The 25,579-nt window shown below is 46.6% G+C and overlaps 1 protein-coding gene and 1 long non-coding RNA gene across 2 annotated transcripts in view; one reads left to right on the forward strand and one right to left on the reverse strand.

Moving 5' to 3' along the window:
• The window catches only part of ASXL2 (ASXL transcriptional regulator 2), a 328,414-nt gene extending 316,179 nt beyond the window's left edge, over positions 1–12,235 (reverse strand). Inside the window, exon 1 of the mRNA XM_069233648.1 lies at positions 12,087–12,235. Coding sequence (XP_069089749.1) covers positions 12,087–12,146 — 60 coding nt within the window. The 5' untranslated portion in view covers positions 12,147–12,235. The remainder of the gene's footprint in view (positions 1–12,086) is intronic.
• A 68-nt stretch (positions 12,236–12,303) lies between these two features.
• Positions 12,304–25,579, forward strand: part of LOC138295387 (uncharacterized) — a 54,348-nt gene continuing 41,072 nt past the window's right edge. Inside the window, exons 1-2 of the long non-coding RNA XR_011203591.1 lie at positions 12,304–12,760; positions 23,920–24,036. This is a non-coding gene — a long non-coding RNA (uncharacterized lncRNA). The remainder of the gene's footprint in view (positions 12,761–23,919; positions 24,037–25,579) is intronic.

Here is a 25,579-nt window from a genome sequence, read left to right on the forward strand (position 1 = left end):
CAAGTACATTCTGATGTGAACAACTTTAGGAAACTAATGGTGCGTGGCAGGTCCTTCAGACTGACCGAAGGAAAGAAACTAAATATCTTTTGAGACATTTTCTACATGCATCTCCTGGCCAGCCACTGGGTGCACAAGACGTCAGACAACCAATGATTGCTCAAAGTGTGCAGATGATGAAAATATATTGTTTAAATTTGCCATGGAGTTTAATTTGCAATCAAAGGCCACATCCCCAATTCCTTTTATGCCACTGTCTGCATTATGTCCATTTTAGCAACTGTGAGAACTCTAAATCCATTAGAAACCAATACCTGTCTTGTGCACCCACAATAAATATAACTTTTGCCAGGGGAGGGGCCAGGAAATGTCACCTTTTGGTAAAGTTTGCAAAACTTCTGCAAACTGTCATTGCCTAACTGATCTCCCAATAAGAGCACGAGAGGTGTGCCACCCACTGAAAGAATTAAAAAATAATTTAAAAATATTGTTGATAAAATCCCATGATATTCTGAGGTTTATACCTACTACCAAAGTGAACTCGGGTATTTTTTTTTTTTTATTATTATTTTTTTAATGTCTGCCTGCAGTGTATTTACATTTGAGGCTGTGTCACCACAAAACCAGTAAAAATCAATATGTTCAGTATCCTCGCAATGAAGAGACCAAAGGAAACAACATGTGGGGTCATGTTCTACAGGGATGTTTCTGTGTGAGGGAGAAGGAAAATAAATGTTATTTCACACATTCATAAAAACAAATAGAAAAGCCTCTTATTTTTCCAAGCAATGTCCTGGTGAGCCAATCAAGGTGAAGGAAGTGTCTTCAACCATTAGATGTGATAGGATGTACAGAATTGGTAAATTTAAAGCATCACTACTGTCCTAGATTTGACAGTTTCATTAAACTGACAGTATAACACAATTAGTTGCCAAACTTTACTAAACAAGCTTTACATAAACACCTGTGAAGCTCACAATCTCCTGGTCAGCATCTGTTGCCCCCCCCCCCCCCAGCTCCTCCTGCTGCTGCCTCCGCCTTGAGATCGAACTGAGAGCATGCCTGACTCTCAGTTCGAGGCCCTCCTCCACCCGCAGGCTCCTGCCGGAGCCTCCCTGGTGGTCTAGTGGCCATCAACAAGTATCTTCTGTCTCCCTCTGTTCTCCCCTTACTACTGCTTTATACTCTTGCTTTTTACCTCTGCTTTCCCTTCGTTTTTCTATTTTTTCCTTTTTTTTCTGTCTCCTCTCTTCTGTCTCTTCTGTTCCCACTCCCTCCTGCGCCACTGCTGCCCAGTCCCCTCCCTCCCCCCACAAAACGCTTTTCCTGCCGCCCAGCTGACTGGACCCCCAGCCTCCCTCCCCTTCCTAACCCCATCAGTGCGCGTGTTGGCCACTGGTCAAGTCACGCATGCCCTCCCTGGAGTGGGTCACGACCAGTGGCCGAGGCCAGGGAGGGGGTTGAAATATCTTCCTGTGTCTCCCCCTGCCCGCCCTTCTGTGACGTCAGCACGCTGAGATGCGCGCAAATGTCACAATCAGTTTTCCCCACCAGAGCAGGAAGCAGCAGGTAAGGCTGCTTTCTGCTCCAGTGGGGAAAACTGGCCCGAAAGGGCCTCCCCACTGTTCGGAGAGGCGTCTTTGAAAGGAGAAGATTCTCCCCTTCCAAACGACGCATTCCTGAAATGGTTTCCTGCCCGTGGATCACAGCCGCGCGTGGCATGGGGTTCGGCCCCCTCTGAAAATAGGCTGCCCTCCCATCCCCCCCACCGCAACATGCCTGAGACACATTTTTAAAAATGAATAAAAAAATAAATAAAAATGAAACTGGTCGCCTCTGAGCAAGGATTTTTTTTTTTTAAATAGCTGTATGGTTTCCCTTGGATCCAGGATCCGATTCCCCCCGCAAACCATACAGCTATTAATATATATATATATATATATATATATATATATATATATATATATATATATATATATATATATATATATATATATAGAGAGAGAGAGAGAGAGAGATCACTTTTGTCAAAGTGTGTGGTTTCCTTGGGGGGGGGGGGGCTGCGATCGCCCCCCAAGGAAACCACATACACATATAAAAGTGAGCTATATATATTTTCCACCAGTAGTATTTCAGCTTGCGTCTTCAAAGCAAAGCACATACTCTAACCGACGCGGTTCAACCGCACCTTTTTTTTATGCGGCAATAAAAAAGTCAAACTAACTCTTGTGATTATGTTTCTGTTAGAAAAGGATCAGGCTTTTGTCTAGTGGCAGTTTTGATGCCATAAAGTAGCACAGCAGGTTTATATGCCTACTGCAAAGATCAAATCTGTATTTTATGTGAATAGCGGCGTGAATTAGTAAATTACCTGCGCTATAATACAAATTAAATGTATGTGCGAGGGGGGCTATGGAGAGATGAAGGGCACTTTTGCTGGGTGGTTGTGAGGGAATCCGAGGAGGTGGTCGTGGGAGTGGGAGCACCAATATTGATTGTTGGACTGGGTGCCAGAGGCGCTAAAGACTGTGACGATTGGTATGTGACAAGGTGAAGTAATAGTGTGTCTTTTTTGGTTTGGGTGTCTTGAGAGAACATGCTAATTGAGGGAAGAAGCGGAGGTGAGGTGACCTTTATTGTTGCACGCATCACACACACCCTCAGCAGCAATTGTTTATGACCGTCTACATAGGCTAGTGTTTTAGAGGGACCGCTTAGCCAGTAGCAGAGATGGCGCCTCGTTGGATGACTGCTGCTCAAGCCGACTCAGGTTACGGAGGACAACTCTGACGTAGGATCAGAGACTGAAACAGCAGATACTGAGACAGCATCTGAGGAATAGGACAATGACGCAGTCTCTAGAAGTGATTTTTCAGTCGTCGGAGTCCTATCCGACAACTCCTCTTCCAGGGATTCTGCGGGAGGTGATGAGGACAGTCTTGCTGTCCCTTTGCAAGCACAGTCTGTGCAGCGGGACAATAGCGGGTTAGCCCAAACCAGAGAGCAGGTGCAGAAAAACACAGAGAGTGCTCTCTTGGGAGCTCCCCAGTTTAGCTCAGCCCCAAATTCCAGCACCTAAATGGCATTGTGGAGACATTAAAATTATCTATCACAAAACTACCTGGTTTTCTAAGGCAGGCACCTGTGTTTTTGGTCCTGGGCTTGGCATCCATGTAGAGAAACCTACACGACCCAGACATTTGTGGAAACTAGGCACCGGGGGCTGTCCATGGAGGTGTGGCTTGTGTGGATTCCCCAATGCTTTCTTACCAAGAATACTCTGCAAAGGTGAAATGTTGAATAAAAAACAATTTTTTCTTGCATTTCTGTCACACAAACTATAGGAATATGCTGGGATCCACAAAATTCCTACCACCCAGAGTTTCCCCACCTGTCCTCATAAAAACGCTACCCCACTTGAGTGCCTCTACCTAGTGCTGACATCAGGAATGGATCACCCCAGGGTCAACGGCTGCCCTCATGTAAGGACTAACATTGACTGTTGTGGGATCCATTCCTGACACGGGAAGTAAGCCTACCCACACAAGTGATGTACCATTTTTATATTGGGAGACTTGGGGGAACGCTGGGTGGAAAAACGTTTGTGGCTCCCCTCAGATTCCACAACTTTCCATCGCTGAAACGTGCAGCAAGTGTGTTTTTTAGCCAAATTTAGAGGTTTGCAAAGGATTCTGAGTGACAGCACCTGGTGAGAGCCCCACAAGTCACCCCATTCTGGATTACCCTAGGTGTCTACATTATTACATAAATATATAGGTTTGGTAGGTTTCCCTAGGGGCCGGAGCTAGAGGCCAAAATCCACAGCTAGGCACTTTGCAAAAAAACAAGTCAGTTTTCTTTGGGAAAATGTGATGTGTTTTGGGGCATTTCCCAACACTGGCACTAGGCCTACCCACAGAAGAAATGAGGTACCATTTTTTTATCGGGAGACTTAAGAGAATGCTGCGTGGAAAGAAGTTTGTGGCTCCCCTCAGATTCCAGAACATTGCAGCACCAAAAATGTGAGGAAAACTGCTTTTATAGCCCAATTTTGAGGTTTGCAAAGGATTCTGGGTGACAGAACCCAGTTAGAGCCACACAAGTCACCACATTATGGATTTACTTAGGTGTCTACTTTCCATAAATGTATAGGATTCGTAGGTTTCCAGAGGTGCTGGTCGAGTTACAGCCCAAAATCCACAGCTAGGCACTGTGCAAAAAACACATCATTTTTCCAATAGAAAACTGGGACGTGTCCATGTTGTGTTTTGGGGTGTTTCCTGTCAATGTTCCCATTCTGGAAATACAAAGGTTTCCTTGATGCCTATTTTTCACTATTTATATTTCACCAAATGAATTGATGTATACCCGGTATACGATTAAATCCCATTGCAAGGTGCAGCTGGTTTATTGGCTCTGGCTACCTAGGGTTCTTGATGAAACCTACAAGCCCTATATATCACTGCAACCAGAAGGGTCCAGCAGACGTAGCGATATACTACTTTCAAAAACCTGCCATAGCTTGAAAAAGTTACAGAAGAAAACGTGGACAGAAATGGCTGGTTTATTTCAAACTCAATTTCAGTTTTTTTATTTATTTCAGCTGTTATTTGCTGTAGGAAAACCTTGGAGGGTCTACACAAATGAACCCTTGCTGAATTCAGAATTGTGTCTACTTTTCAGAAATGTTTAGCTGTCCGGGATCCAGCATTGGTTTCACAACCATCTCTGTCACTAACTGGAAGGAGGCTGAAAGCACAAAAAAAATAGTAAAAATGGGGTATGTCCCAGTAAAATGCCAAAATGGTGTTGAAAATGTGGTTTTCTGATTGTTAAAGCTGGGAAGATGGTGATTTTAGCACTGCAAGCCCTTTGTTGATGCCATTTGCAGGGGGAAAAAGAAAAAAAGAGATGCAGCACTTATTTCCCTTTTTTTTTTTTAAACCCACACATTTTAGCTGTATGTTGGCTAATTTCTTGGTCTCCTCCAGGGGAACCCACAAATTCTTGGTACCTTTACAATCCTGAGAACGTTGGGAAAAAAAGGACGCAAATTTGGCATGGATAGCTTATGTGCACAAAACGTTATGGGGGCCTAACCGCGAACTAGCCCAAATAGCCAAAAAAGGGCTCAGCAATGGAGGGAAAAGGCCCAGCAGCTAAGGGGTTAATAGTGGCCGCAGCGCTGTGAGAGGGCAACTCCCCGGACCTCCTGGTCAGCTTCTTGTTACCCTTCCCAGCTCCTCCTGCTGCCTATGCCTTGGGATCGAACTGAGAGTCTGCCTGACTCAGTTCGAGGTCCTCCTCCACCCCCAGGCTCCAGCCTGCGCCTCAAGCCTGGTTACCTAGTTGCCATCTACAAGTAAGTATTTTCTGTCTCTCTCTGTTCTCTCCTTACTCCTGCTTTATACTATTGCCTTTTACCTCTGCTTTCACTTTATTCTTCTATTTTTTCATGTCTCCTCTCTTCTTTTCTGTCTCTTCTGTTCCCTCTCACTGGGGGCTGCTGCTGCCCCTGCAAAGGGCTTTTCCCCACCTCCCAGCTAACCGGACCCCGCATCCCTCCCCTTCATAATGGCTGCTGTGTGAGCAGGCGCGCCACTGGCAAGCCCGTCCACGCCTGGACTGAGCCCAGTGCCAGGAACCCTCACTCTCCGATAAGCCATTCCCTGGCCACCCTCCATTATGACACAAAGATTCTCCACCGCCTTAACACCGGACAACTCTGCACCGCATCTCCTAAGGACAACCACAGACCTTTTTCCTGCCGGAACTGCAACCTCAGTTTCAGCCATAACAAACAGCCGGAACACCCCAAAACCTGAAACAGACGCCCGCCACAACCTCATCAATTGCCTCCTTGAACATACGCTCCCTCCAAAAGCACACCACAGAACTGTGGGACCTGATCAACTCTGCTCGTATAGAAATCACATTCCTAACCGAGACCTGGATCAACCCTACCTATGGACCAGACATCGCCATCGCAATCCCAGACGACTACAACATCCTAAGGAAGGACCAGCCCTCCCATCCGGGCAGAGGGCTTGCCATCGTGCACAAGTGCTCGCACTGCATCACGTTCAACACGGAGGAACACTGCACTACAATGAACACCTTCACTTCCTGATCCACACCACTCACAACTCCTCCCTCCGCAGTACCCTGATCTACGGACCACCCGACCCCCACCTAGCATTCATTGACGCTATTGTAGACATTGCAACCCCCAAAACGCCCCCAACGCCCTGGCATCCACTGACTTCCTCTGTGTCTTGAATTTCCACCTCAAGGACTGCAACACCACTTCCCTACTCGACATTCTCGCCACCCTCAGCCACAGACAACTGATCACCTAACCCACGCACGACGCAGAACACACACTAGACCCCATTTTCACCTCACGCAACCGGATTACCATCAAGAACATCTCCACCCCAAACTGGACCAACCATCACTGCCTACACTTCGCCATCACCACACCCAACAGCCACCTCTGCGTCCCCAGGCCCCCCCCCCCACAGGAAATAGAATGAAATCACAGACTAGCAAATCGCCGCGATCCTTGCCAATTCACCCCGCCTCCCACTGACTGAGCCAACACCGCAGCACGCAACCTCAACTCCTGAATCATCGAATGAGCCAACTCCTTAACCCACCCCCACCCCTTCCTCCGATCAACTTCGGTCAAGCGCATCCCAAAAAAAAAGCCAGCTGGTTCACCACCGAACTCCAAGAAACCAAGTGCACCTGCAGGCGCCTAGAGAAGAAATGGAGAAAAGGCAAAACCAGTGAGGACCTCGTCTCCTTCAGAGCCACCACTGCCACCCACCACCGACGCATCAAGAACACAAAAAAAGCCACACTCCTTGAACATATCAACACCTCCCTGCACAACACAAGAGAACTCTTCACGTTAATCAATGAATTTACCATTTCCCCCTCCGAAGACACCAACATCCTCCCGTCACAAGACCTCTGCGACAAATTGGCCACTTTCTTCCATTGCGGCTTCCTCCCGCAGAACCCGCCCAGCATCAGACTGACCCAACCCCCCAGAACCCACCCAAACCATCCACAGCCGGTCCACTCTCACCACAGAAGAGACTGAAAGCATCATGAACAGCATTAACTCCAGTGCTCCCACAGGCCCATGTCCTCACCACATCTACAATAGAGGCAGCGCATACATCGCCCCCCAAACTCCGCAATACGCTGAAATGCTCTATCAACACAGCCACCTTCCCCAAAGATTGGAAACACACCAAAGTCCGCCCCTTCCTAAAGAAACCCACGGCAGACCCATCAGAGCTAAAGAATTTCCGGCCCATCTCGCTAATACCCTACCCCGCCAAAGTACTGGAAAAATCCATCAACTCACAGCTGCGACAATTAATCGAAGACAACAACTCTCTGGATACTTATCAGTCTGGCTTCAGCAGCAACCCACAGCATGGAGACAGCTCTTCTTGCAGCCACTGATGACATCCACACACTCCTCGACCGCGGCCACACTGCAGTGCTCATACTCCTTGACCTCTCAGCAGCCTTTGACACAGTCTCCCCACAGTACCTTATGCACCAGACTCTACGACACAGGAATCCACAGAAAAGCCCTGCAATGGATTCACTCCTTCCTCTCCAGAAGAACACAGTCAGGCTCCCACCCTTCATATCCAAACCAACAGAAGTCAGCTGCAGAGTCCCTCAGGGATCCTCCCTCAGCCCAACTCTCTTCAACATCTACATGGCCCGCTTGCAGCCATCGTCAGAGGACACGGAATGAACATTGTGTCATACACCGACGACACACAATTCATCATATCCCTCACTGAAGACCCGGACAAAGCTAAGAGGAACTTTCACAACGGAATGGAAGCCGTCACTGCTTGGATGAGGGAGAGCTACCTCAACTAAGACCAGACCGAGCTCATCATCTTCGGAAACTCCACTTCAGCCTGGAACGACTCCTGGTGGCCTTCAGCGCCCTGCCTACTCCGACTGTACATGCCCGTCACCTAGGAATCATCCTTGACTCTTCCCTATCAATGACCCGACAGGTAAACACAGTGACCTCTTCCTGCTGTCACACCCTCCGCCAACTCCACAAAATCTTCAAATGGATCCCAGTCGACTGCCGCTAGACAGTCACCCACACCTTAGTCACAAGCAAGCGCGACTACGGCAATGCACTCTACGCGGGCACAACAAAGAACATCAGAAAACTACAATTCATCCAAAACGCCACCGCCAGACTCGTCCTGAACCTCCCTGCCAGGAACATATCTCCCAACATCTGAGGATCCTCCATTGACTCCCAGTGGGAAGCGAATCAACTTCAAAACATTCACCCACTCCTACAAGGCCCTTCACAACATCGGACCGGCCTATCTGAATCATTGCATCTCTTTCCATAACCCCACTTGACCCCTCCGCTCTACCTAGCAGGCATAGCTACCATTCCACACATCTGGAAAACCACCACTGGAGGAAGATCTTTTGCATACCTCGCAGCTAAGAGCTGGAACAACCTGCCCACACACGTCAGACAAAGCCCATCACTCACCATCTTCAGTAAGAACCTCAATATATGGCTCTTCGAACGAGGCCCAGACCCACCACCAGCACCTTGAGACCCTCACAGGTGAGTAGTTGCGCTTTATAAAAACTGATTGACAATCTATAAAAACACATATTTGGTATTTCCACATCTGTGAGTTATTGTGTTAAATAAAAGTCTTCACTGAAGAGAATCACTTGTCAACATATAACCTGGAGTGTGCTTTAAAAAAAAAAAAATACACATTGGGTAAATAGCTGAACATAAAAGAAGTAACCATCTACTTGCCAACTTTTGAAAATAACCCTGGACCAGTGGTGAGTAAATAGATCTGTAAGGATGGATTTCCAACTAAATGTAAAAACAAAGGTGTGTGAAAAAGGTTCTGACACCTTCAAACCGCCTTTGGTTTTGGGCCTTTGCCATTTGGATCTATCATGAGTCTTGCTAATTGAGTCTCATCCATTGAGAACATTTTACAAATAATTTACGACTGATAACTACCAGAGCCTATGTTTAAAAACAAGCTTAGGACAATCAATATTAATTTAACCATATTTGTGCTCCTTCAAGTACTTTGGTTATTGCAACATTTTCTTGATCCAGGCCTTACAGAGTATTGGGCTTTGAACTACCTGACTAGACCAAGTTAATTACTCTGAGGGCCAGCATGAAAGCTATTCCCAGAAAATAAGCCCATTTTCAGGGGATTAGCCAACTCTTGACAGAGGAGATGAAGGGTGGGGGAAGTGTGCTCGGCCTGGTTAACTGCCATCTCACTGACAAGCCTGCAATGCACTTCTCAATTGGACACTGAAGACAGGCAGACCTCTGATAACAGCCACCTCAAGGACTCCCTTTGAAATCTGGTAGAGAAAAAAAAACTGTTTTATAATAGCAATTAAGGGCAGGGCTAAGACCCAGGGTGAGCGCTCTTGCAAACCTCAACCTGATTGCTCCCAGAAGATGTCTGTCATGGGTGGTGTGAAGAAGTGACATCTCTGGATTGGATATAGATGTTCCTCTAAGATTCCCCACTTTTAAAACCCTGCAAAAGGGACAAACTTTGGGAAGAAGGAACTATGCAAGAAGGTTTGGAGCCTTGTACTTCTTGGTACTCCACTGGACCCCGTCTCCAGGGTCGGTGGCAATGGTTTTCTCACTCCCTCTGGGGTACAGCTGATGGCAGACTGTATGGAGTATACACAAACTGGACACCAGAGAGACTCACCACACGACACAAGGGTCACAACCCACCAAACAATGGGGTCAGTGCTGGAAAGTGCCACAAAGCGTGCCATAGATCAGTTTCCCACAGAGCTCGTATGGGGGCAGTTCAGAAGTTCTCAACACTGCATGGGCCATGACGCTAGGACAGAACCGGATACCAGCTTCCCCAACCACCTCTAGATATCCAGCATAGGCCCTGTCCAAGGTATTTGATGCCCTAGAGGGAGCAATATTTGGCACATTATTGTATGGGGACTCATACACTAATACAATCCTGAGTAATCGCCTAATATTGTGTTATTCTAGCCCTGCAGGCGTATTCAATAATACAGATTTATCAGGTAAGAGGCCAGCCTTCTACTCGGTTCTCTAACATACACCATTCTTAGCCAACACCTCAGGAAACCCATAATAACACCTCTTAAATGAGCATCTTTATGAACCTTGTATATCTGCCCCACTCTTTCGGGAAAATCACCACTCTCCTACTTAAGCAGCATTACATGTTGGGCACATAGTAGAAAATCCTGAAGAACATCCTATATTACATCACCTATCAACCATCACTGGCTGGAAGCACCTCTAGGAATCTATCCAGCACCACCATTCTAATAATGTCTTCACCCTCCCTGGTGGCAAAAGTCTACTAATCCCCCTCTTGTCACAAATCAGTGTCCAAAAGTCTTCATGACAAACCCAGAATAAACTCCAGTAATCCCAAATAGTATCTCAAGCAGCACAACTTACACCTCTACTCCAAGCACCCACATTAGACCACTAAGACCCTTCCCCCACCCACCTCAAGGATTAGAGTATTCAGTGGCTGTACATCCTGTTTTATAGCATACTTCCAGACAGTCTAAAGTCCTTTGTTACAGCACTGCAATAGTACACTACTCTCTCTAGTTTAGCAAAGTCTCGAGCACAAATTCAAGACGTTTAGGACCCAATCACCTCAGCACACCTATACCCATCTGTCGTTGGCAGACCAGCAATGTTCTCTTCACAGCACAAGGCTCTTTTCCAGCAATTTCCGGACTCTAGAACATCCCTTAACATCTTAGCAGAAATGTTATCCCTAAACAACACCCTCCCCTTAAAATAATTACAGGGAACTTTGTCAGAATTTCCTCACTCACTCCTAATATTCCTGAATTTGGATAAACTTATGGTAACAACACCTCACGTGCCGATGTTTGCAGTAGCTGTCCTGTTATTATATCCTCCACGTTAGTGAAAGCATCACCCTTGCATAATGCCCTTTTCAGATGCAACCGTTCCTCTGATGAAACCTACTTGTGGATAGAAACATATTCTGCTTGCAGGAGCTGTGCACCATGCCCATGATGCCAGAAGGGCTTCAAGGCTACCCCCCCCCCACCCCCCTTCAAAGCACTACCTTCAAGAGGTAACCTCCTATAATTAAGTGGTGCCAATCTACCATACTGGCATCAAACCTTAAGTGCACCCACCAATGATAACAACCCTCAATGACCACTAGCTGTGGTTCATGGAGGTTTCACTTCCTCTGCATGGAGCATTACTCGTATTCCCTTGCTGGTGGCGTTGTTGAGTGTTCAATGTTCCCGCTGGTAGCAACTTTAGGCGCCTGGTGCCAGCACCAATGGAAGGTCCCCACACACCTGCTACATGCAACAGAGTGCTACCTAGAGCCTGTTCACTGCACTCTAGGGTGTACTTCTTCCTGCTGGCATCAGTGCTGGTTATTTACTCTACTCTGTGATATACACCTGCCTGCCACTTTATGGCACCCCTAAATCATCGTATCAGCACTTCTCGGTGCTGCCCCAATCCTACTGCTACATCCCATGAGAAATAGCAACACAACCTCGGATTGCTTCCTTCCACTTGTTGTCACACCCCAACCTGTCGTGACAACCCTGGCGGTCTTTTGGGGGGGGGGGGGGGGGGGGAAATATACCCGCACTAACTCCCGCACTTGTTTTCAGATCCCGACCGAACAGGCGAAGGACCTTTGGGCGGCTGTTTCCACCTGCTGGCAGCACTTTTCAGGAAATATTCCATTGTGGCATAAGCACCCTCGCGGAGTGATCAACCATGCTGGCAGCACCCCCGGCCACCCCTCACCCCTGCTTTCCGAACCCCAAGACTACCCCTACAACTTGTTGACAGGCCTCTTCCCTGGCCCCTCCCACCTGTTGACAGCACCCGGGAGTGCTTCCTCCCCAGCTGGCTGCAGACCCGAGAGCTGCCTCTGACAGCACCCTGGATATTCCCCTCGCCAGCCAGCGGCACCCACAGGTGCACCCCTTACCGTCTTGGCCGCCTGCGCCCAGGTCCTGCCCTTTTTCCTGCGGCTGCCCTTGTCCCTCATGTCTCCGGCGGGCTCGGGCTGTCAGCACGGCTCCCCCGCTGCTGCTGCCGGATGCCCCGCTGTCCCCGCCCCTTTCCCTCCCCCACGGGCCCTACTGTACACAGGCTGCGCCCGCACCATGCCCTGGCGCCGCCCGGCCGCCATCTTGAGCGAGGCAGGCGGGGTGCGGCGCGAGACCTCGAGCACGCGCAGAGGCCACGGCACGACCCCGCCCTGTACGCTGTGCTCCCTCCCTGCCTATCAGGGGGTCCCCCCCCATCCGCGGCCTAAGCAGCGGCCGCAGGGTCCGGGGCCCCTACGGCCGCTGCCTTCCGCCGAGCAGTGTCGCCATCATGGAGGTACCCGCGCCCTCCCCGCCTCCCGGCGCGTGGCGGCGGCGCGCGCCCCGTCACCCCAGGCGTCACGAGGCCGCCCTCTAGCGTCGACAGGGGGCCTTTGCGGCTCGCGGGAGGTCAGGCGACGTGACCCGCGTGACATCACGTACAGTACCAGCTGTCTGTCAAGAGCAGCCGGAGGAGCGGCCAGGGCGGAGTGATACGGGACGGCAGGGTTGAGTGAGGCGCGCTCGTGGAGCCAGGGCAGGACGTGTCACGCGGAAGGTCACGCCGTCTCATGTCAGTGCGCGTCTGAAGTAGTGCCGCTTCGCCAGATGAGCTTATACTATTATCGTGTCCTTCTGAATTTATTGTTCTACGATTTTTATCAGTAACACACGAATTTTCGTAACACTATGTTGATAAAGTACCTCAATGTTAATAATCTAGATAGTGCCCTAGTGGTCAAGATTCCCAGTTCCACGCGGGGATAGGCATCCCCTGCAGGTTTTTTTTTTAAATTCTGTGTCAGGTCCAGAGGTGAGGATTATGCATGATCTTAATCACTTTATTATAACAGCAAACTTCAAAGAGCATTAACACTACATATCCCATGAATCCTGAGAGAGTGTCTCCATAACAACCACTGTCCAATCAAGTAACACTCCAATATATATATATATATATACATATATATATATGTTTGTGCCGTCCCTTCTTGTGCCTTCTTCACTGCTTGTCAGTTAAGTCGCTGCCTTCTCTGTTACGCTCCTAACTGTTGCGCACTTTTCTGTGCTTGCGATTGTTGATTTATTGTCTGCAGTGATACTGCCCCTTGTTGAACGCTGCTTTATACCTACAGCTTGTCGTATCGATAATTGAGGTTCCTTGCGCCGTAGGCTTTGGCCCAGCGAGTCCACAGTACCGCACGGGTGCTCCAGGTGGCGCTGTTTTGTGCCGACTGCGGACCTGTCAGGCGTGCTGCAGCCTGTTAGTGCAGCTACAGACAGTGCTCTTGACAGTTTGTGCTTGTGTGAGGAATATGTTGTTTTGATCGGTAATGAAACAGGTTCCACCAAAGAGAAATGTCAAGAAGTGCTTTAATACAATAAAACACGTCAGCAACGGTGTCCTCACAGCCGCACCAAACCTCTCAAGCCTCAACTGTCGAAGCTTTGAAGACTGTCAACACACCAGCGCAGACATAAACAAACATTTTAAAACTTACATTTTACACAGCATATTACATAACACATCTTTCCACCTCACCAAAATCAAAATAAAACAAAATCTTTATCAAGCCTCCTTCTACACTCAACTCTTTCTTGACTTTGAAATAAGGTTGTAAATCCTCAGCCAATGACCCCAACCTGGGCCACCCATTTGAGATGTACCTTATCAGAATTTTCTGAGATTTGTCCTTCCTCGCAAGCTCCCTCCAGCACTGTTGTCAGGAAAATGATTGCCAGCGTTAAATTCTTCCCTAAACAAATCAATTCCCCTTTTCCTTTTACCCACGTTGGTTGCAGCAGCGTCCTCACTCCTGTGGCTCTTGCGGAGGCTGTTCTTAGAACTAGCTTCTTCAGGTTTAACTGCCACTCAAGATGGTAGCCGCAAATCTTTGTAAGGTCAGCGCTCTAGTGTTTCTACCTGAGTCTCGTGCTGTAGCCTCCCTCCAGCTGTTTATCTCTGGGAGCCGCGCACTTCAACTGTCATCCTGCGGAGAATGAGCAGTGTTCCTGAGGCGCTTCATTTCATAGAGAATTTTTCCAGTTTTGAGTAATTAATTATTTTTCTTGTTACGGTGTGCACACCAGCTACGTTTTCCCTTTTTGAAGAAGCTGAATTTTCTCCTTCTTCCAACAACTAGCTATTGGCTTTCTGAGGAGACTTTGTTTTGGCTTAACAGAACTTCAAGCACCTGCAGTAAGGAATCCTTTTGTATGATTTCCAGACTTGCCAATATATATATGTACATATATTCAAGAACTCTTTGCTTTGCAGACTTCTCAGTCTTAGAGACAAACCTCAGTGCTCAAATTAATTCCTAGAGACTGTGATTGAGAAAACTGAACCTTGAGAAGGAGTTTTCGTTTCCTGTAAAAGACATTAGTAGTTTGTATATTTGTGAACTTTTGAACTGTTCTCCAGAGAACCTTGGATACCTCTGACTCCTGGAGAAAAGAAGAAATTAAGTTAACATTGTTCTCTGAGAGAGAGGTTAGTCTCTCAAAAGACCCACATTAGGAGAACAATAGAATTGGGTGAATGTGAATGGCTAAACAGCTGAATGCGCAGTAGGAGTGTACTTATCTTTGCTTTTATCACCCGACTGCAGGTCCCTCCTTTAAAGAAATCCCAATAAGAAGAAAGGTGCACGTTTTCAGAGACACACTAAATGTCCTATCTTCAAGTGGTAAACATAGGCTGGAACTGGATCTGGAGGCAGTCTCTCTTTTTCTATTCCCATTCCCCTTTCCCCCTAGCGGATGCAGGGTTCAGATAATCAGTTAAAGTCTGAGCACGCAGCTGTTGGAGGGAGATGGGTGAAAGGCATCTACTCCTGTGGAAGTTTGATTTAATGGGTAATCTTCTGACAACTGTTGCAAAATAACACCCTCCAACCACTATTTCTTCTTGCAGACACATATTTTCTTCTACGCCGCTAGACACAGGACACCTGGAAAGGAAGTCTGCTCTACAATTTTCTTTTCCTGACACATGTTTCATCTCAATAGTGAAGTCATAAAATTTGGATAACAACCTTGTTAATCTAGGACTGGACTTACTAATTGTTTTATCGTTCCACAGATAAACTAACGGTTCATGATCCGTGACTACAACAAACCTCCTGCCCTCTAAATATGTAGCAAAATGTTGAGCACCCCATACACAAGCCAGTGGCTCTCTCTCTCACTTGTTCTGTAGTTTGTTTCTTACTCAGACAAACACCTGGATGCAACTGCTATTGTGCTCTCATTGCCATTAACTATTTGGGTCAGAATTGTACCTAACCCTATGCCATTCACATCAACAGTCACTATTGACATAACATCATCCCAATAAGGTTGCAAAGCAGGAGCACTGACAATAAGTGACTTAATTGTCTTAAAAGCCTCTTCCTGCTCACTCTCCCATTAAAACAAATCCCCCTTTTTTAGCAATTTCCGTAGTGGTTCAGTTTGTAGCGCAAAATTCTGTGCAAATTGTGAGTAATATTCACAAAGACCCAGGAAAGATCTTACTTTGTCTTTGTCAGTAGGTGATGCACAGTCCTCTATCCCCATGATGAAATCTTCTTTTGGTGAAATTCCTGAAGCCGATATTTTATGTCCCAGATATTCCACTGTATCCAGCATGAACTTATACTTTTCTTTTTTTTTTTACTGTGATACCATGTTCTTTCAGAATGCTTAAAACTTTATCTAGCTTTAATAGATGCTCTTGCACAGAACCAGAACCAATCAATATATCATCTTGACAAGCCATTACACCGTTAACATCTCCAAACAAATGATGGATAAGTTTCTGAAACACAGAGGCTGCCAAAGCTTTTCCAAACTGCATACGTAAGAAACGGAAAACTCCAAAGGGTGTAACAAATGCAGTGAGAGAACTAGACTCCTTGTTAAGTTCAACTTGGTGATAAGATGCTTTCAAATCAATGGTAGTAAAAACTTTCATACCTCCCAATTGTGCCAGCATGTCTTGAATTCTAGGTAATGGAAAGCAATCAACTTGTATGTTTTTAGTGAGTGTTCTTAAATTAATGCATAGCCCGAGATCACCATTTTTCTTAGGAGTAACCACTATAGGTGAAATCCATTGAGATTAATCTATAGGTTCATGTGACGGATCGGACCAGGCCGACCCGCACACCATTATAACTTGTGCTGTCTCTGCCCCTGGCAGCACGGAAGCAACCCAGGGAGACCCCCTTCCCATTGGCTCCCTGCCGAGGCCGCGGGAAAATGACGCCGTAAAAGGGGTGGTTCCACCCATTCAAGGAGGGAGAGAAGGGATCCAGAGGTGGCGATCGAGGGTGCCGACGGGAGAGAGAAAGGAAGAGCAACGGAGGACGACTGAAGAGGAAGACACGAAAGACGCCTGGAACCCTCTTCAAGAGAGCGGACCGGAGCCGGAATCAAGATCCTTGCGGACCCGACGCAGAGACGAGGACCGCTGGCCCCGGGGAGCCCACGAGTGAGCCCGCCACGCTTCAGGAGAAGCGTGGCCAAACCAGGTACGGGGCTTCGGGACAGGGAGAAAGGAGCGGGAGGCAGGAGGAGAAGGAGAAAACCATGGGCACAGCACTAAGAGCACAGATAAGGGGGGGGGAGCAAAAATAAGGAAACAGAGGGAAAGATATGAGAACCCGATGTAGGGAGGTGAAAAGGAGCCTAGCATAGGAGCAAGAAGAGAGAAGGAAAGAGGAACAGAGCAAAGAGGAAGAAAAAGGACACTAGCAAGAACTTATACACCAACTATATAATGGACAAATAAAAGGAGAAGAAACATAAAAACAGTACGAGTGAGAGAGGAGGGGAAAAGGGAAAAACCCCGCCAGCACCAGGGAATACAGGGGAAACAGAGTGACAGAAGAAACCCAAAAAGGCGAAACCAAGTAGAGTGGAGGAAAAGAAAGATAGAGAAACCGCGTATTGAGACAGCAGAGTGGAGAGAAGAGATAGAGAGGGAAAAAGGTAGGGTGAAAAACAAACGCTTACCGAACCTATTTATCTTCTGTCCCCACACGCTTCCCGCGAGGCCTCTGGAAGAGAAGGAAAGAAGAAAACGAGATTAGCGGCCAGAAGAAGGAAGGCACCCATCAACTCCTACCTACAAAACATCTTACAACAACATTATTTACACTGTACAAAGACCAATAAAGACAACCTACCTAAAACAAAGACAGGTAGTCTGGTGTATTTGATCGGCCAACCTCGTACAAAGTGGTGTCAGAAGTGGGATTTGAACCCACACCTCCATGAAGAGACCAGAATGGAGGAAAAACCTATCATGGCGGACATCATAGCCCAGCTGGCGGAAGGACAACGCCATCTCCAGTTGATGAGGGAACAACAGATGAATGACGCTAGAGAGGAGCATGAGGCCTTACAAACCGCCCTTAAAAGTCAGGCCACAATCATGGCGAACAACCAACTCGTCCATGAGACTGCACTTAGTAAACTAACGGAAACCATTGCCCACACTAAGGTACACCCCAATGTACCGAGTAGTGTGCTACAAAAATATCAGGACCAGGAAGATCCGGACTCCTTTTTCCTTAATTTCGAGAGGGTAGCCAGCTCAGCTAGTTGGCCAGAAGAAAAATGGGGTCAGTACATCGCCCCACTGTTAACAGGACAGTTACAAGCAACATACCATGCCATTAAGCCTACCGGTACTCTCCCGTATAAAGATATAAAAAAGACCATTCTAGAAAGAGCAGGACTGGACAGTGAGAGTTATCGGTCCAAGTTCCGACACATGAAGTGGCTCCTGCAGGAGAGCCCGCGCACCCTCTATTATAGGGTACAACACGCTGCTGGGCGATGGTTACGTCCCACAGAAAAGACTCGTGAAGAGATGTTTGACGTCATAGTATTGGAACAATTTTTGGATGCCCTGCTTACTTCCACCCGGTATTGGGTTTGCCAGCACCCCGGGCTGAGCAATGAAACGGCCATTGGACTAGCCTGTGCTTTTCACAGGAGCCCGGACTTTAGGGCCAACCCCAGCAGAAGCCCGGTTCCCTCCCCGGTGCGCCCCAGTATAGGAAAAGGAGCCACCCCACGACCTCAGGGTTCACATGATCTTGAAAGGGTACGTATACCCCATCCGCTCCAAACCTCATTTCCCTCAACCGGACCTCAGTGTTATCATTGTTCAGAATGGGGTCACATCGCACGGTTTTGCCCTAAAAAAAAAAAGACATGGAAGAACCGATGGAAATAGGAGTCACAAAAGGAAGGGTATTATGGGTAGGAGAAAGAAAACCTACATATACCCTCCCTATCCTTCTCAATGGAAAGGAGAGGGTAGCCTTGGTAGACTCAGGTTTCAGTCAGAGCGTTATACGTCAAAACCTGGTTGAGCCCAGACAAGGATTACCCCAGGCCCATGTATTAATCGCCTGTGTCCATGGGGACCAAGCCTATTATCCAGTGGCAATTATTGAGTTTCAGTGGAGGGGTGAGGATGAACACCTCAAGGTGGGGGTGTTACCTCACCTTGAAGAAGACATTATCATCGGGACGGACTATGCTGCCTTTCCTCTGTTGTTGATCAAAGCAGGAGAGGAACATATGATGAAAAAATGGTGGGAAGAAGTACCATATGACACTGGGGTAGCAGAAAACCAGCCTCCCAAACTTTGTTTAAGTAAACGACAGAAAAGGATTCAGAGACAGCAATACTGGGGAAAAGACTATGAAAGCAACGAGACAACACCAGGAGCCATGGGCAAGGTATACACAGTGGCAGGAGACTTTAGATAGAGCCAGAGAGATGATCTCCTCCTACGAGGAGCCTGGGGTGGGACCGACATTTCACATCCATAATCACCTATTATATAGGCTTCCCCAGTCTAGTAATGACAGACAGAGACAATTATTAGTCCCTGGTAGCTACCGACAACAGGTTTTGCAGTTAGCTCATGGGGACCAAGGGGAAGGGCATCTTGGAAGGGAGAAGACCGAGGAGGCAATACTCCGGAGATTCTACTGGCCCGGGGTCTACGGAGATATACGTAGATATTGCTCGAATTGTCAGAAATGCCAACTATACAATCCTGTCACTCAACCCCCTGCCCCGTTACAACCCCTCCCAGTTATAGAGACCCCTTTTTCCCGGGTGGGCATGGACATTATCGGTCCCCTCATTCCGTCCAGTAGAGGTAGACAGTACGTCCTGGTGTTGGTGGATTATGCCACTCGCTATCCCGAGGCTATTCCCTTCCCCAGCATGCACACGAAAGTAATAGCCCAAGCAATGATTGAGTTTTTTTCAAGGGTCGGCTTCCCCAAAGAGATCTTAACTGACCAGGGCACCCCGTTTATGTCCCGACTTATGGGGGAAGTCAGCAAAACCTTGGGGATAAAACAAATCAGAACCTCAGTGTATCACCCCCAAACTGACGGTCTTGTGGAAAGATACAACTGGACCATTAAAACTTTACTCAGGAAGAGCATTGCAGAAGATGGAAGGGATTGGGAAAATAAACTACCCCTTGTACTCTATGCAATACGCACACACACTCAAACCTCCCTAGGTCATAGTCCCATCGAACTGTTATTTGGCCGACCACCCCGCACTCTCCTCGAAATGTTAGTCGAACAGTGGGAAGAGACAGACGAGGAAGCTAAAGACCTCCTTACTTATACTAAAGAATTGAGAGAGAATTTACAATCGGTCTGGGAAAAGGCCCACACTAGTCTCCCAAGAAACTCAAGAAGCCCAAGAAAAACAGAAGAAAGGATACGACACCAGTAGTGTACTTCGTACCCTTAACGTAGGGGACAAGGCACTGGTCCTCCTCCCCAGTAGTGAGAATAAATTGTTAGCCCAATGGCAGGGACCATACGAAGTACTAGAGCAGATCAACCCCACAACTTATAAATTGGCTCTTCCACATAGACACAATGGAGAACAGATCTATCACATAAATCTGTTAAAAAAATGGCAAGAATCTGATAGCATAAAAAGGGTTCAACACATCACAACTGACCATAGAGAAGACATACCATATCCATCCTTTTCCCCTTCCCAAAGACAGGAGGAGACCAGACCCCAAATAAATACCTCCCTTCCCGAGTCACATAAAAATTCCCTCTCTCAGACGATAAATTCCTATACGGATGTTTTTTCCTGACAGCCCGGACATACCCCATTAGCAGAACACAGCATCCGTACCAAGAGTGAGACAATAGTAAGACAAAGACCCTATCGAGTCCACGAGGCCAAGAAAACCCTGATTGAGCAAGAAGTCCAAAATATGTTACATACAGGAATTATAGAGCCATCTAGCAGTCCCTGGTGTTCTCCTGTGGTATTAGTACCCAAACCGGATGGGACTACTCGGTTTTGTGTAGATTACAGGAGGGTCAATGAACTCACTTATTTTGACGCATATCCCATGTCCCGTATAGACGAGCTGTTGGAAAGATTAGGACAAGCCAGGTTCATGTCCACTCTGGACCTGACGAAGGGGTATTGGCAGATCCCTTTGAAAGCAGGAGACAAAGAAAAAAACGCATTTGCAGCACCCTCCGGGTTGTATCAGTTTACTGCCTTACCCTTTGGGTTACACGGTGCCCCCGCCACATTTTAGAGATTAATGGATAAAGTCTTACGTCCCCACCAATCATATGCGGCAGCATATTTAGATGACATTGTGATATTCAGCAAAACATGGTCCGACCACTTCAAACTCTTAACAGCGGTCCTACAGGCATTAAGGGAAGCCCGGTTAACAGGTAACCCCGAGAAATGTAGACTGGGATTTACCACTATTAGGTATTTAGGCTACGTCTTGGGACAAGGACAGGTCCGTCCACAAATAGAGAAGGTGGAAGCCATTCAACAGATCCCGGTACCGACATCAAAAAAAGAAGTACGTGCCTTCCTTGGTCTGGTAGGGTACTATAGAAGGTTTATACCCCAATTCTCAACCATAGCCGAACCACTAACCAACTTGCTGAAAAATGATACTCCAAAAACCTTCCCCTCCTTACCCGAGGCAAGTCTACACAGTTTCATCCGTCTCAGGAATGCCCTGTCTACTGACCCGGTATTGTGCTATCCCGACTTCCGTAGCCCCTTTTATTTACAGACTGATGCTTCAGATGTGGGACTGGGGGCTGTGTTATCCCAACCACAACCGGACGGTTCTGTCCACCCCATCTTATACATCAGTAGAAAACTGCTCCCAAGGGAACAACACTATCCCACCATTGAAAAGGAATGTCTGGCCATTAAATGGGCCATTGAGTCCTTACGTTATTATCTCAGTGGACGTACCTTCACCCTCTTGACGGATCATGCACCTCTCACCTGGCTCGCCCGCAATAAGGATACCAACTCACGGGTTCTAAGATGGTTTCTCTCTTTACAACCCTTTTCCTTCCAGGGGATCCACTCTCCGGGCGTCACATGGTGAATGCGGATTTTCTCTCCCGACATCCTGCTCCTGAGCGTCATCAACAGACGCTCTCTAGGGGGAGTGTCTGTGATGGATCAGACCAGGCCGACCCGCACACCATTATAACTTGTGCTGTCTCTGCCCCTGGCAGCATGGAAGCAACCCAGGGAGACCCCCTTCCCATTGGCTCCCTGCCGAGGCCGCGGGAAAATGACGCCGTAAAAGGGGTGGTTCCACCCATTCAAGGAGGGAGAGAAGGGATCCAGAGGTGGAGATCGAGGGAGCCGACGGGAGAGAGAAAGGAAGAGCAACGGAGGACGACTGAAGAGGAAGACACGAAAGACGCCTGGAATCCTCTTCAAGAGAGCGGACCGGAGCCGGAATCAAGATCCTTGCGGACCCGACGCAGAGACGAGGACCGCTGGCCCCAGGGAGCCCACGAGTGAGCCCGCCACGCTTCAGGAGATGGGCTTCGGGACAGGGAGAAAGGAGCGGGAGGCGGGAGGAGAAGGAGAAAACCACGGGCACAGCAATAAGAGCACAGATAAGGGGGGGGAGCAAAAATAAGGAAACAGAGGGAAAGATATGAGAATCCGATGTAAGGAGGTAAAAAGGAGCCTAGCATAGGAGCAAGAAGAGAGAAGGAAAGAGGTACAGACCAAAGAGGAAGAAAAAGGACACTAGCGAGAACTTATACACCAACTATATAATGGACAAATAAAAGGAGAAGAAACATAAAAACAGTACGAGCGAGAGAGGAGGGAAAAAGGGAAAAACCCCTCCAGCACCAGGGAAGAGGGGTAAGACAGGGGAAACAGAGTGACAGAAGAAACCCGAAAAGACGAAACCAAGTAGAGTGGAGGAAAAGAAAGATAGAGAAACCGCGTATTGAGACAGCAGAGTGGAGAGAAGAGATAGAGAGGGAAAAAGGAAGGGTGAAAACCAAACACTTACCGAACCTATTCTTCTTCTGTCCCCACACGCTTCCCGCGAGGCCTCTGGATGAGAAGGAAAGAAGAAAACGAGATTAGCGGCCAGAAGAAGGAAGACACCCATCAACTCCTACCTACAAAACATCTTACAACAACATTATTTACACTGTACAAAGACCAATAAAGACAACCTACCTAAAACAAAGACAGGTAGTCTGGTGTATTCGATCGGCCAACCTCGTACAGTTCAATTACAGCCTCATCACAAAGACCTTTAAGATGCTCCTTTAACTGTCCTCTGATGCTTAACCGGACATTCCGCACTTTGTAACAACAGGAACAGCATCAGGTTTGAGAATGATTTTGTGTTCAAAATCTTTCATCATCCCTAATTTATCTTGAAAAATGACCTCATGTTTCTTAAGAACCTCTTGTAAAGAATCCACTTTCATTTCAGTTTTCTCCACCAATGTAATTGGTTCATCAGTACCAGGTCTTCCAAATCGACCCTGGTCTCTCCATCCTACGATGTTATATCCTTTCTTGGCTACATAAATTTTGGTCTTTATCCACTTGTGCTGATATTTAATTTTCTGTACAAAGTAACCTATCATATTTATTTCCTGACCCCCAAATGCAACATTTTTAATATCCGGTGGATACAAGGCAATTTCCTTCCATTTTGAATAGTAATCATCCTCCTAAATTATAGTGATAGGTGAATCTGAATCAATAGTGACCTTCATAACATGTGCTCCAATTATCACTTCACATATCAGATCCTTAGTGCCATGTAACTTACTGCATTGTGAAGTATTAGATGACTATAGCATGTTAATTGATAGTACACACTTCTTTTAAAAATTCAATTTATCATCATTAATCAAATCAAAGTGGGTCTGACTTGGTAAATGTTGTGAATCAACAAACAGGACCTTTTGAGTGTTCTTACATACACAGGCAAAATGTCCACCTTTTTTACATCTCATTCATACCCAGGACAATTTTTAGCATTTGCCAAATGTGACTTGGAACCACATCTATAACAAGTTGTATTACTAGTAATTCTTTTTTGTTCAAACATTTCATTCTTTGAATTATTGGTTTTATAATTCAAAATACTGGCCAAACTTGCTTAGCAGTTTGCACTGACAGGTAATTAGCAATCATAAAATGTGCCTATCATTGAATAACTTGCTTCATAACTAGTCAATATAATTGTAGTAATAGCACACAAGTATAAAATGTAATGCACTAGGCATTTAGTAGCGTGCCTGTCGATGTATGTATCTTGCTTCCAAAGTATTTCTCCAATGTAATATGGGCAGTAACGCGCAACTGTTTCACAGGCAACTAATAGCGTGCCTGTCGTTGTTTCAACTTAGATCCATAATGTGTTGCCCAATTCAAAGATGGCTGACAACGTCGTTAAGCGTGGATTGAACTGAATAACACTTCTCTGCAAATTGGATGACTCCTGCCGGCAGCACAAGACCTAAACAGTAAAAATTTGATAAAAAGTTTTATACTTTTTCTTATCTTGACGGTTTGTAAAACACCTTTATTACTGCATGCTGAAATTTGTAAAGCGCGATAAAGACTTACAGAATCAAAGAAGTTTAAAAGAAATCCGATCGGCAGGTGAGGACGTAACAGTAACCAGTAGACTGAAGCGTAGGTTCATTGAACTGTGCTGACCAACTGCTGGTCGCCAAATTATGTTGTATTGTTCTGTAATGAAACAGATTCCACCACGAAGAAATGTCAAGAAGTGCTTTAATACAATAAAACACGTTAGCACCGGTATACTCACAGCCACTCCAAACCTCAACAAGCCTCAACTGTCGAAGCCTAGAAAACTGTTAATACACCAGCGCAGACATAAACAAACTTACATTCTACACAGCATATTCTAAAACTGACATTCTACACAGCATATTACATAACAGAAAACCCTGCTGGGATTTTCTCAGGGCTTTCCTGCCATACACCGCTCAAACTCTGCAACGCCGTCTGGGTGTGCTGATCCTATCAGCATAATGGGTTGACCACTATGTGTCACTTCACAATAAATTATCTTGTACTATTACCGCACTAGCATTGGTGGGCTGCCCAGAGAACATTTAGGGCGTTTACTCATATTTATTCATATATATATATATATATATATATATATATATATATATATATATATATATATATATATATATATATATATATATATATATATATATATTTTGCCAGTCTATGTGCTCTCACCTTCTGTATTAAAATGTGTATTCCACTCGGGAGCACAAATACTTCTCCATGCAGGAGGTAAGAGAAGAATGGCCCCCCAATGCCTACCTAATTAAGTAGATACAGCACTTTCTCAAGTGATATCTGGGGCTCTCACCCCGCCTTCAGGAAAAAGTGGACAAATTGGCTAAAATTATCCCAGGAGTTTTAAGCGACCACACATCGTCAGGCACAGGAGTTAGTGGTCTATCTTCAGGGGAAAAGAAGCCCGCCAAGCATGACGAGGAGGCATCTGGAAGGTTTCACTTGTCGCGTGGGCTCTCATTATTCTAAATGAGACTACTGGATTTCTAGGTAGCAGGATCTATAACGGTGTGGGGGACTGAGTCTGACCCACGTGTAAAGAACTCTGTCACCCTAAATCCGGGTTTTGCTCCGGCTAACTAGCAGTGCCTCATTTCTCCCATGTGGAAGGAATGATTTGGCAGCCGAGCGCATGACATCTTTGGAACTTCTCAGGGAAGTCGTGGTTACTCAGATCCAAACCAACTCTCTTATTTCCAATATGATCTCATATACCAATGACAAAAGACAGTATAAGTTTTATATAATGTTTTAATAAAACAACTGTATTTTAGATATTAAGGCGTGAGCCGCAATAACCAGAACGATACAACACAGTAGGATTGAAATAGTCACCAGGAGAGTAAAACATAAGAACAAAGCTATCATATTGTCTAACAGTTTCTACTCTCCCTCTGCTTGTTCTATTTAGAGCACAGCATGTTAAGCTTCTAGCTTGCCTAT

Source organism: Pleurodeles waltl, chromosome 5, assembly GCF_031143425.1.
Source record: "Pleurodeles waltl isolate 20211129_DDA chromosome 5, aPleWal1.hap1.20221129, whole genome shotgun sequence".
Classification (NCBI taxonomy): domain Eukaryota; kingdom Metazoa; phylum Chordata; class Amphibia; order Caudata; family Salamandridae; genus Pleurodeles; species Pleurodeles waltl.